The following is a 13,776-nucleotide window of genomic DNA, read 5'->3' as shown; positions in this document are numbered from 1 at the left end:
AAGTCGTAACGGCTACGAAAAAGTCGCGAGTTACGAAGTTACGAAAAAAATTGCAAAATAACGAAAAAAATTGCAAAATAACGATTATTACGAAAAAACGCATTTGGACGCTTTTCAGACGTTTGTGGATTAGTAAATGTGCCCCTATGAGTCAGCTTCCTGCTGATTGGCTCAGATCCACATTCCTAAGGGAGGGAGGGAGTTAGCATTCTTGAGGAAGGGGGGAGCAGCAGAAGGGAGAGAGCTGCATGTCTCTGGCACAGGAAAACAGACACAAAAAATCTTTTGACAGAGGATTCAGTGCAGCATTTCTGTGAGTGCTAATGGCTGTATTCACATAGATCTTTCTGATAAAGCTTACTTAGTTTTTACCTTTCTTTCTCCTTTTAAAGGACAAGGAAGGTGACAAATGTAGGGGTGCCATTTTGTAAGACATCCCTGGTAACACCATACCCTAATCCTTCCCAACCACACTGCCCTTTTCTAAAAATCCTGTACCTGGCTATCCTTTTAACCATTGGCAGTGCCATCTAGGCAACAGGGCTGATGCACATGAACTGCCTGTAATGCAAAAATGCAGAATTAAGATCAGCAAGACACAACTCGAAGATCTGCCAAAATTGCAAATTTAGAACGCCTTACAATTTTTTTTTATTTATTTTCCTTACCCAATGGTACTACAGCCCTTAAAGAGCATTGGCCTTGACAATATTATATTACCCCCACAAATTTTATAGGTTATTTGATTTTGACAGCTTGGAACCACATCCTCCATTGCCACATTTTGTGAAAAAAACTTATAACATTCTCATTAAAGGACAAGGAAAGGCTAAGTCACTTGGGGGTGCTTTTCACTCTACTGCGCATGCGCGCGCGCGAGCAAGCGATACAGGAAGGAGGAAGCGATCGCTGCTACCCCGGGCTGGTGCTGTTCTCTCTGTACAGGGGCACCAGCCCGGGGTAAAAGGTAAGCGATTAAAGTTACTTGGGGGTGCCTAATATTTGGCACCAAGTGACTTTGCCTTTCCTTCTCCTTTAAAGATCATTTTTACAGTCTGAAATGATAAAGATCAAAAAGTTGATTAGCATTCCCATGGCAGAAAAGGGAAATTACCTTAGTCCTGTGCCTTTTTATTTATTATTAGACAAAAGAAGCAGCAGACTGGGGTCGAAAGTAAATGATTTTAATCACATGGGGTGCCCAACATATTAACTCCCCACCAGTGAATGTGAGGGTGGAGATTAAAAAAAAAAATGTATATCAAGTGCAAACGTGGTCAGAAAAACTCTGGGGGTTAAAACTGACAAATGCTGCTACAAAATGTGTTTTCAGGCGCTGTCGGTATCCAACAATGGAACGTTTGTTAACCGGGTACCACCAGTTCAGAACGGCTTTGGGAGGAGCAGTGTTGCGACCCTGATATAAACAGAACCTTCTTTTCTCTCAGTATAAAATAGACACCCCTTGTCAACAAATCTTTACCATATTTTTTTTTTTGTTATTGAAAAAAATAAACCTTTGCCATACGCTACATACACTGACAATATGAGCACGGAGCCACCAACCTAAAACCTGTCATCACGTGACTATTCCGGAGCTAGAATTGGAGTTGGCAATTGACGGGACAGCCTTCCATTCATCCGGTTTTCTATGACACGCCCCTATGCGATTTCCACCAATCAAAGGCCGCCCTCTATGCAGCCCGCATCTCCCTAACAATCAGGTTACGCGTTTTTGCTGAGAGGGCTGGGAGCACGTGTACCGGCTGACGCTGTATTTCATCATTGCCTGCTAAGATGGCGGTGAAGGAATTGGTCGCACTGGAGAAGTGTTTGGGCTTGAATAGTGGGAAATACAGTAGTCGGGCCCAAGGAGCTGGCAAGGTTAGCTGGACTAAACTGGCAACGTTATGTAAAGCATGAATAAGCCTGTTGGCACGTACGCTGTGCAGTCAGTATTCTTTGCTCTGAGAATGTATGATAAACTCGGGAGGCTGTATGCATGTGGGGTTTGTGTTTACAGAGTGCTTGGCTTATGTGACATGTTTTTCTAGATACCGCTGCCAGTGTTTATTACTATTCTGTTTTCATCCCAATCAGGCATATAATTCTTCGAAATGGTGACTTTATTTTTCGGTCAGTGCAGGGTTACAGCTTTGGATATTCTTTTCACTTGGGTAATAGCTTTATACAAATACCACATATTCTTTTAATAAATGAAGAGAATGTATATTTACGTTAGCATAGTTACTTTGTGTTGTAGCTCCATTATAAGACCAGCAGCCCCATGTTTTTCCAAGTTCCAGTGCAATCATGTGTGTGCAGGGCTGCCATCAGTTAATGTGGGGGCCCATACTGGTAAGTTAGCAGTCCCTCTCCCCCCCCCCCCCAAAAAAAAGTCCTGCACATAAGTAGTCACTCCCCTTATCCTCCCTGACTGTGCAACCCCCTACAACCCACCCAACCCTGCCCTTTCCCACTTCCAATGCACAATTTGTTTTTGTTTTCCATTTTATCATTGTGCATACATTGGTATGAAAGAATAAAAAAAGATAGCAAATAGAGATGAGATCTTTAGATTAATTTTGAGATATAGCATTGCCCACCATACTGCTTCAATATATTTGTGGCAACCTCTCCTCATATATGTCAGTCTTTGGTTAGTGCTTGTGTTGTTGATAAGCATTTCTTGGAAGGTAAAGATGGTGTGGCTGTAGACGTCTACAATAAGGTAACAAGGAAGTTAACATGTCCCCTCCCTGTATAAACACCTCTTCACCCACATACATTACAACTTATTAAAGGGATGTGTAGAGAGGAATAGTGTTATAATGAAAACCTTCAAAGTCCCTAAATTATAGTCATTAATTGATTCTGTGGAAGGCGTTTTTACAATATATTTTAACAGCACTATGTGTGAATTTTAGAGGTATGCTCCATTCTAAGAGCACTAAACACGCTAGTGGCTTCATGCGTGATGACCAGAAACTGACAATCTGCCATGTTTTAATACAATTAATCCAAGTTTACATCAAGCTGATATTGCTTGTTCTTTTCCAGGCTCAAAGTATGGAAATATGAGTGAGATTTCTGAGATGTACAGAATATGGCATATTCCTCCCTGACGGACATGCCAGCCAAAGCTTTTTCTCTTTCATGCGTCTTATCTGTAGTAATACTAAAGTTGACAACGCATGGACACATTTAAACTGCCGGTTTGGCCCCCGCCGACCTAGTGCCAGCCTATTTGTCTGTGCACTGGCCCTCCCAGACTGCTTCCCAGCAGATAATCTGGTGAAAAATCACCAGAAAGGGATCGCATTGGCTTGTTTTATGCTTAGGACCTTCTGGATGATTCGATCGGGTTAGTCCGATTCAGCCCTGCACGTGGGTGCCCTTATTGGGAACTGGTTGTATATGACCGGGAAAAGGGAGAGAAAAATGCCAGGGATTGAGTGGCCTTAAGTGGACAAAGATATAGGTTTGGCTGGCAATGTAATAATTAGGAATAATAGGTAGGGCTTGATAAGTACAAATAGAAATGTAACCTTGATGTGTGAAGGCCAATTTATTAATTTTTAAATTCAAGTTTTAAAGGGCATGTATAGTCAAAAAACACATTGTGTGTGTGTGTGTTAAGACCAAATTAAATACATTTGCAATATAAACTCATTAAAAATTCTCTACCATTTTTTTAATTAGACGCCTTTGTATTTTGTATCTTCTGCTATTCCCCTGAAATGAGCTCTGATCACAGCTCCTGAAACATATAGGGCCAGTGGCCATCCTAATGTGAAAAAAAACAGGGACTGTCCTATACCAGACTTGAAAAAAGGCACAGGAGTTTGTTTACTGTATTGTCATTGGTCAGTTGCTGATAAGAACAAGTCAGGCACAGATAAAGAAGCAAAACATGAGCACAGTGAAACATGCCCACTTCTCATTCGGCTGCAGACCCTGAGGAATACAGAGTTCCATTTAGCTGTGTTTTAACTGCTTTTCCATTTGATTTATTTAGAACAACATCTCTTATAATGCTTTCCTATCTTAGGGCTATAAACTCTGAGTTAAGATTTTGACACAAGCTTGTTTTGTGGTTGTTTTACTATGGATGGTGATTTTGTTTTTCTCAACTCGCAAAAAAGAAAACTTGATTACAATGAAAATCACGTTGTTTTATTTATACTTAAAAATGTGACTTTTTAAAATAATTAATTATAAAATGTTTGAATGTTGAATTTACACCCCCTTTGGCTGCTATAGGTATTTTTCAAGCCACCCTGAAAGACACCTGCCAAACCTTGACCAGATATTGGTTGGAGGCCAAATGCTTACTGTCAGGTGTGGCTAAGTTAAAGGACAATATTGGTCCATGCATTGCCTATTTAAGGCTTATGTCATACAGTGAAATCAGGAGTTGATATGACTGCTTTCTGTGGGGCCGGAAATCTCTAATGCACCAACAAAAAATGTAATGTTTGCTTTATAAGTTACCACTTTCCCTTTGCCAAACAAGCCTAATGCAACTGTGTACTGAGAACAATAGTGTAATAGAGCTAATATCTTAAAGGAGAAGGAAAGTCATTTTGTCATTTTACTGTTAACATACCTGAGTAAACAGCTTTAGGAGCTTTCTCCTTTTGCTTAAGATAGCAGCTGCCATTTTAAGTGGCTTCCTTCCTGCAATCTCTAGCCATTATAGCTGAGATCACACATTCACAAGGGAGGGGGTTCTTAGCATTGTGAGGGGAGAGAGGAGAGAACTGCGCAAACTCTGGCCCCAGGAATTAAGGCTGATTCTGCGAGAGGAAGTCAGACACTGGAACATCATGTTTACAAAAAAATAGAAAAGAAATCCTGTGTTTCTTTTGATAGAGGACTCAGTGCAGCATTTCTGATAAAGCTGATAAACTGTTTTAATACTAAAGCAGATTAATAAAAGCATCTTTTGAAAATATGATCTGCTTATTATATAGTGAAATAAATAACATTTTAGGGAGCACTACCTGTATAATCTGTTTCCTTGTAAATGCTGAGTATGCTGTCTTCCAACAGTCTTTCAAACCTTCTTTCTCAGTGCACAATTAAAATCAGGCAATGTATTCCTAAAGGGAATGCAAAATCGAATACTTTATAATTATTTTGTTGATTCTCCATATTTTAATTACTACATATTTGATGCTACTGTTAGGTCTTCTTAAAATAATTTGTTTATATCTAGTTTTTATGTTTTTGAATGTAGATTCCAGTCCTTCAGACAAATAAAGGTCCCAGCCTGGTGGGACTTTCCACTATCGCCTCTCATTTAGTGAAAGAAGCTAAAAAAGAAGAACTCCTGGGATCCACTGCAGAAGAGAAAGCAATAGTTCAACAATGGTTGGAGTACCGCATCTCATACATAGACAGAGCATCATCTAAGGAAGATATCCGTAATGTACTGAATGTAAGGGGAAGGAAATGTATTACATGTAGCAACTCTGGTTATTGCTGTGGTGTATCCCTTGTTGCAGGAAACAAAGAGGACCTTTCTGCCACAGGGACTCTACACACAACAGAATAGATAGATATAATCTGGTCTGCATAACAAACCAAAGCTATGCAGATAATTTTCTCATTTCAAAAGGTTTCTGTTGCTACTAGCTAGATGTTACCTTTGGTTTAAAATGGACTATGGGAGCAATCATATTACCTTTTTTTTTAACACTTACATTTATTTATTTTTTTTAACACTTACATTTATTTTCTTTTTTTTTTTTTTTTTTTTTTTTTTTTTTTTTTTTTTTTTTTTAAATAAACCTACTTGTATGACAGTCCCAAAGAAACTGCATTATAAAACAAAATATTCATTTAGTAAAGGTTAAATAAATGTAGTTACACTTATTCTGCCATGCTTGTACATTATATTTAGCTGATTCAGTAAGATGCAGGGGCATGATTCTGCATGAATTCAGTCATACCCCTGCACAATTCATTTGTTCATAAAGAGCATGTATGTTTAATATAAAGTTGTCAGATCATCCCTTTTAAACTTGATACATATAAAATCCATATACTGTGTACCTAATTAATAGGAAACTGAATTGCTTGCTGCAGGTTGCACTGCTATTATTTATCCAGACAGTCTCTATCCACTAACACTGTTCCTATAATAATGGATATTTATAAAATATACCTAATGTATAGCTGGCTACATGTAGGGTTGCCAACAATGGCAACAGGCTCCATAGATTTCAGCGCATTTTTAGTTGGTCCTTAGTAAACCAATCAGTTAATTTTGTCACAGACTCTTGTTTCAGTCTTGTTTGTTACTTATTTTCCTTCTAATGTTTTTAAGTTGGGACTGTTGTTGATTCCTTAACAGGATCTTAATCATTATCTTAAGGACAAGGTGTTTGTTGCTGGAAATACAGTCACATTGGCAGACATCCTAATTTATTACGGCCTTCATCCTGTAATAGTGAGTATCCAGTCTTTGTCTTGCACTAATTTACAAACTCCACTGCAAAAAAAAAAAAAAAACTCCTCAGAAGTTATAACCTAAATGATGAGCTTAAAATTTACTTTATCTACTCGTCAAAATATTAATTTGATTTTTATTTTATTGCTTAAAATTTGATTTCAAATTAGGTTTCAAAAACTCGAATGTCTGGTATTTATTCGGTTGCAAAAAACCCAAAAACTCAAATGTAAAAATTTGCCATATAAAAGCTTGGGAATTAACATTTTTCGAGTTTATAAATGCAAAAAAAATTCAAGGTATTCATGTTTTTTATTTGAACAAGTTTACCTTGTTGAGCATTCGATATGCGAGTTTATTCAATTTAGAAAAACAAACTTGAATTCACAAACTCTGAAATGATAAATAAGCCCCTAAAAGTTCCATATAGGTTATGTTGATCATTTTTTGCTGATAGGGCTGCTTTTGTAAGTAATTGTTACAAAAGTTCCAGAACCGACTGTTTTGCCAACTGACTGTCCCTTCTCAACCTATCAGTTATAGCTTCTAATGCTAACGGAGTCCTGCTGCACAAATATGGCAGCCTTTTCATAAAAGAAACGTCTTCACATGCACACCCAGGCCCCTCCTTCTGTTTCCACCCAGTGGAATAAAATATGGGGGACAGCGCGCTCACCAATACTTTGTTGAAAAAGAAATTACCGGCACAACGTGGCGATTGTATGCAGGGCAGCCACCCTTGCGTGTTTATTGCAAAAAAAGATGTAACGTTTCGTGGGTTACTTTTTTTGTGAGACATAACCATTCAGTGAAGCAGTGAACTATTTATAATAAACCGGTAGTGACATTACTAGAATCATTAACATAGTCCAGAATGGTATGCAACCAAAAAGTCGAATAACATGAAAATCCAGTGTTCATCCATTGAGTTACTGTGTTACCTTATTATCAGTCCATGCAATAGGAAAAATAACTGTGCAACAACAATGCAACAATTATTATAAATGGTGAATCCAAAACAAAGTATCAAAAAAGTAACAAATGAGTATAACATTTAACGCCACCTTACCTTACCAGACTAGTCTGTAGGATGGAGCTATCCCTCATAAATCGAATATAAGCTATTCACCTCTGTGAAAGTGTACTAGTGATGTCACTACGTGTGTGTTTAAATAGTTCACTGCTTCATTGAATGGTTACATCTGACAAAGGGGGTAACCCCTGAAACATTACATCTTTTCTGCAAAAAACATGCAAGGGTGGCTCCCCTGCATACAATCGCCATGTTGTGCTGTTAATTTCTTTATGAACAAAGCCTCCTCGTAGAGGAACATGGGGTATATGATACTTTTATGACAAAATTATTAATAGCATGGAAAGACAATGTTATGATAGTTGTATAAAAGGTTTAATTTCTGGTGTCAGTATCTCTTTAATATGATGTAGGCAGTGGAGACATTTGACACTGGTCTTTATTTTTTATTTTTCATGTAAATCTGGACCTGTTCAGTTACTGTAATATAGATCATGTAGATTATGGACAGCAGGTTCAGTAATGATAGGATCCATTATGTTAATTATGACATGTACTATAATTATGAACTGTACAGTAACAGGGGCAGCACAATGGTGGAATGGTTAGCAATTCTGCCTTGAAGTATTGGGTTCAATTTCAGCCAGAGCGCTATCTGCAAGGAGTTTGTGTGTTCTGCCCATGTCTGCAACTAACTCTATGCTCTATGGTTTCCTCCTACACTCAAAAACATATAAGCAGGGTAATTTGGCTAATAAAATTGTCCATAGTGTGGACCGTGTGACAGGGACTGCTGCAGGAAGTGCTGTAAAATATGTTGGTTATAATTAAAGTTTTTTGATGTTGGTTACATCAGCTGTGACTGACACCATAGTTATGCTAGTAGAATGAAAAAGGCTTGTAAAAGATTTTAGCAGGTGTTTTCTTACTTATTGATAGTCATCCCCAATTTTGTATTGTGTGTAATTTTCTTTTTTTTTTTTTTTTTTTTACTTCTTACAGACTGGCTTATCAGTTCAGGAGAAGGAAACCTATATAAATGTGTCTCGGTGGTTTAGCCACATCCAGAATTATCCAGGAATAAGACAGCACCTCCCTAGCTTGGTCTTTATTAAAAATCGGATCTACGCCAGTAATCACTAAGTGTTTCTTTCACATACTAAAACTCTGGTGGCCCCTATTTCTTTTTTTCTGAAATTGTCCACTTTTGTTGGTTGTTACAGTTGCTAAACCTTTACTTGTATATCTAAAATATAATGCTTGAATATAATGAAAAGTTCAAACCATAGATTTTAATTTATTTTAAAATGTTTTACATGCACAAAACTTATCACCAGGTGCTTTATGGCAAATGTTTTATTAAGAAAATAAATCATAATTCAGTACAGCAGAGTTTGTTTCCTCCTCTTCCACTCCATGTATTTCATATCCTTGTGTACCCTTGGTTGTGTTTTTGCTAATAAAGTGCTTTACTACTTCTCGGTGTCAAGAGTATCCAGATATATTTGTCAGACTATTCATAATTAAAATGTGATTAAATACTTATTCATATTTTATGTTGTCTTGTTTTTTTTTTTCAATTGTGTTTTATACATAAGGCATACCGTAGCTTGGTGGCACCCAGGCAATATCCAGCAATGTGTCATCTATGTGGTAGATGGCAAAAGTACAACAGCGTCCAGATGATTACCATTTAGGTCAGGATAGAGGGAAAGGCACTTGTGAGTGTTTCATTGCCTTATTTTGAGAAGCAAAAAGCTTTCAGTCCTACTCTCTGATAATGCTAACCACTTTCAGTTTTTCATACGTATAAGGGCATGTATAAGCCCTTTTTAACATGAGCTCAATACATAGGGTTTGCGCTGAACATATTTTTGCTTATTGTTCTAATTAAGTAATATCTATGATTTTTCTGGTACAAAATAAGAACACAAAAACATAAAACTAACTTACAGTCCACTGAAAAAGCCCTATAATAATAAGTTGTGCTAAAAGTGTAGCTTAGGAAAAGAAGGGTTTATGTGTTTAAGGGAAATAAGGCACTAAACAAATTACCTTGTTAATAAAGGGAGAGGGGGGGAGGTTCAGTGAAAAAAACAATTTCCGGTTAGTGCTTTATAATCGCAAAACACTTGGAAAATATGGATATTGTTTCATTAACACAATAGGCAGAATGCATTTTACAGCCCTACTGTGCTCATTGTTCCTTAAAGTTCTCTATATATTAACCCAGTGATCCCCAACCAGTGGCTTGTGAGCGACACCAGCCCCTTGGATGTTGCTCCCAGTGGCCTCAAAGCAGGTACTTATTCTTGTATTCCTGACCTGGAGGCACATTTTGGTTGCATAAAAACCAGGTGTACTTGCAAACAGAACCTCCTGTAGGCTGCCAGTCCTCACAAGGGCCACCAAATAGCCAATAACAGCCCTATTTTGGCACCCCCACGACATTTTTTCACGCTTGGGTTGCTCCCCAACCCTTTTTACATGTGGCTCGAGGGTAAAAAATGTTGGGGTCCCCTGTATTAACCTATAATAGATGAGTGTAATGTGAATTTGCCAGAAGATTTTTATGTTCAGCTGTCAAGTGTAAATCTACTGTTATATTCCTTCATACAATCCTGCATTTTAAGATATGCCCCGTCTTACAAATTGGTAAGTGAAAAGTTGGTAACAACTATTGCAGGAATCCATATGTTAAAAAAAAAAAGCGTGGGGTAAAAAAAGAACATAGTAAATATAGTATGTGCAAAACATTGGACACCCTTCCACTTGTCCAGTTTTAAACACTGTTTTTGAAAGGTCCCTGACCATAACCTTGTTAGCCATGAGAAGCTGCCTCCTGTTGACACCTGTAGAGCATAATACACCTAAACTTTGAGCTGTCACTTAACAACCATGGGGTCTTCTAAGCCAGTGGTCCCCAACCTTTTTTGCAGTATGGACCGGTTTCAAGCAAGACAATTTATCCAAGGACCGGGGATGGGGGGCACAACCAGTGTATAGTATAGGATTTAATTATTTCATATATAATATACATTTAATTACTACATTTTATATAATGCACTTTATTATTATTATTACATTATAAAATACAATACAGCTCATCAAAATACTAAATCAGTGGGAGACCTAAACTTCCCCTGCAACTAGATGTGCCCAGCCCCTTTGCATGTCTAATTCCTACATAAGTGGTGTCATCCCCTGCTGCTTAGTATGGAGCTTGAAGTACTTTGGTCCTTGTTGCGATCAGTAGAAAGCTTCCTGGGCTTCACAAATCTGTTGTCACTGCTGGGTAACATCAGGGAGTTGGGATCACAAGTAACTGAGACCAGAGGTGGCCCAGTTCAGCACTGGTCCCCGGCCCGGTGGTTGGGGACCCCTGCTCTAAGCAACCGATCTACAAATGTAAATAAGAGGGTCTACTGCCTTTTTAATGTTTAAGCAAAGTTACTGTGAACAGTCTATTCAAGGAAGCTAATGTAATTCTTATACAGGTATCTAAAAATGATTGTGTTGACCTGATGTTAACCTGGCAGTAATAAGCCTGTAGGTCTGACAAGTTTAAAAAGTTTAAGGGAACACATTCAAGATCATGCTCTGTAGCAAGCAAGATCCAACCTCTTTCCTCAGGCTCAGATACCAAACATACATAAGACTTAAATTCTCATTTTTCATTGAGCATGGGAACTAGGGATGCACCAAATCCAGAAGAGGTATGGGACCCGTTATCCAGAATGTTTGGGACCTGGGATATTCCGGATAAGGGGTATTTACGTAATTTGGATCTCCCACCTTAAGTCTACTGAAAAAAATTATTTAAATATTAAATAAACCCAATAGGATTGTTTTGCCTCCATTAAGGAATAATTATATCTCAGTTGGCATCAAGTACAAGGTACTGTTTTATTATTACAGAGAAAAAGGAAATCATTTTTAAAAATGTTAATTATTTGATTAAAATGGAGTCTATGGGAGATGGCCTTTCCGTTGTTCAGAACTTTCTGGATAAGGGGTCTAATACCTGTATTCAGTTTGGGATTCTGCCTTTTTATGCAGGATTCGGCCATATTGTTGTGCCTGGCCAAACAGAATTCAAATCAAATTCCTGTGACTTATTGTCACATAAACACAGAAGCTGAATTTTTTTTACCACCAGCAAAGCATGCAGTTATCGTTAACCCTTCCACAACCTTACTTCCATATGTAAATTTGGATGTGTTCGGTATTCAAATCTTTTATGAAGGATTCGGAATTTGGCCGAATCCCAAATTAGTGGATTCAGTGCATCCCTAATGGGAACACCCACAGCCATTTATTAACCCTATGTTAATATGCTGTACAATTCAAACACCCCCTTTAATTAAACATCCCCTTTAATACAATACATTCACAATACAAATTAAAATCCCTTTAATATTATTTGAAATACAAAACTGTTGAGTTCATTTATAGAAAAACAATGTCCTTTGCCCCCTTCCTCTCCCTCTTTTGATAAGTAGAGAAGGCTGTGAATTTCTCCTGGTGAACTGCAATGAAGTCAACATTTTCACTCTTTTATAAATATGCTGCTCTTTGTATATACTATACATTTTTGAGAAATTAAAATATGATTAAAACGTATTGTGATGTGTATAATTATGTGCTCAAGGACATCTTGCACAGCTTTTTTTTTCTTGCTCAAGAAAATACTTGAGCAGGAGGGTTCCACTTTAATGAAGTGTAGAAATAATTTACAGTATTTCATAAATATGTGACCGATATTATTCCAAAAGCTTTTCTGGCTATGAGACAATCTGTCCGTTTTGAAAAATTCCTTAAATTGCCTATTTAAATATAAATCTTCTATTGAGATTTATAAAGGCATTAAATATAATTATTTTCTAAGCTATGGCTTGTAGTGTGGCAAACATTTTTCCCACAGGCTGCCTACCAATGATAATCTACTATAAAAAAAATTGCTGTGTGGGACTGAAGAAATCCCAAGTAAGGCAATGGGCAGGGAGTCCCAAACCTGTTGCAAGGGCCTTCTCAAGTGTCTGGAAATCAAACTGACAGTTATAATTATAAACTAAGGAAGGAGGAGACATTTGAAAGTTGTAGGACCAAAATAACTCTATGGGCTTCATACATGATAAGGGGTCAGGACTGCAGTCATGATAGCTAGAAGTTGTTTGGATGTGATGCTGATCTTGGTTAACGTAGGCCTGGGGCCTTAGTGTTTGCAATGGTGCCTTTTCAGATTATCTATATGGCTACTGTATTTGATGCTCAACCTGGATAGACAAGCCTGGCAGGCAGAAACTGCTCAGGCAGATGATATTAGGAAAGACAAAAATTATCTAGTGCAAGTCTAAGAAGACAGATGACACCCAGCAGGAACAGCAAGCCAAATCTGTGGAATCCACAATACAGCTGGCTAGCCCCAGGGTACAGTCCTCTTTGAAAAGGAATAGACATCACCAATGAGCTGTCAAATTTGCTCATAAGGCTAAAAATCCTGCAGAGATTTTTATCTCTTAGGAAAATTAAGTTTAATAGGGAAATATTATCCTAAATGACTATAGTGTACATAAGCAAAGGGTAATTCTTGTAAACAACACACATTTTTGATGGCTTACTTTCATACCTATGAATTTAGCATGAGAAGTAAGACAAGCAAGGCCTCTAGGACAATAGTCAAAAAAAGTAAAGCTTTTTGAGACACTCTTAATGTAAAGTTGTAATGTACTGCATGATTTTGAATAACCCTAAAGCTTAAGTTTAATTGCACTGGGTTTGCGTGATAAATCTACTCTGCAAGTCTGGAACTAGAGGTTAGATTTCTGTCCACAGGCTCAGTACAACATGCAGATATATGATCTTATCTTTGCTCTATTGTTCTTGCTATAAAACTCACTATTGCCTGAAGATGGTATCATTCAAGTATGATAAATCAAAAATAAAACGAAGGAAGGTAAATAAATAGTAATGTTTCTAGGTACACAAAGGAGTTGAGATTTAGAGCTTTAGTAATGGGTAAGTGGAACATAATAATATAACCTCTTAGACATATTGATCACAGGGGAAAGATTTCTGGTTACAGGAAACAGAAATGTGTAAACTATTAAAAAAACTTTTTACATTAACTTAAGTTGGCCATACAAGAATAGATTAGTTCTTTTGATAAGGTTGCCAAATGATCTGATGTCTTCCCAATTTGGCCACCTGGTGCTAAGCCAGATTTGACTAATTTGATCATTTGTCCCCAGCCAAGCACATAAGTCACGGAGCTAAAGTTTGGGCA

At 37.6% G+C, this 13,776-nt stretch overlaps 1 protein-coding gene across 1 annotated transcript; it reads left to right on the top strand.

The window, feature by feature from the left end:
* The first annotated feature begins 1,728 nt into the window (after positions 1-1,728).
* eef1e1 (eukaryotic translation elongation factor 1 epsilon 1) lies at positions 1,729-9,046 on the top strand. The gene is made up of 4 exons (NM_001113665.1): positions 1,729-1,884; positions 5,243-5,443; positions 6,362-6,457; positions 8,493-9,046. Exons 1-4 carry the CDS (start codon positions 1,798-1,800, stop codon positions 8,631-8,633), a joined length of 525 nt encoding a protein of 174 aa, NP_001107137.1. The 5' UTR covers positions 1,729-1,797; the 3' UTR covers positions 8,634-9,046.
* The last annotated feature ends 4,730 nt before the right edge of the window (positions 9,047-13,776 follow it).

Source organism: Xenopus tropicalis, chromosome 6 (assembly GCF_000004195.4).
Source record: "Xenopus tropicalis strain Nigerian chromosome 6, UCB_Xtro_10.0, whole genome shotgun sequence".
NCBI lineage: Eukaryota > Metazoa > Chordata > Amphibia > Anura > Pipidae > Xenopus > Xenopus tropicalis.
This window is presented reverse-complemented; position numbering and strand designations above follow the sequence as displayed.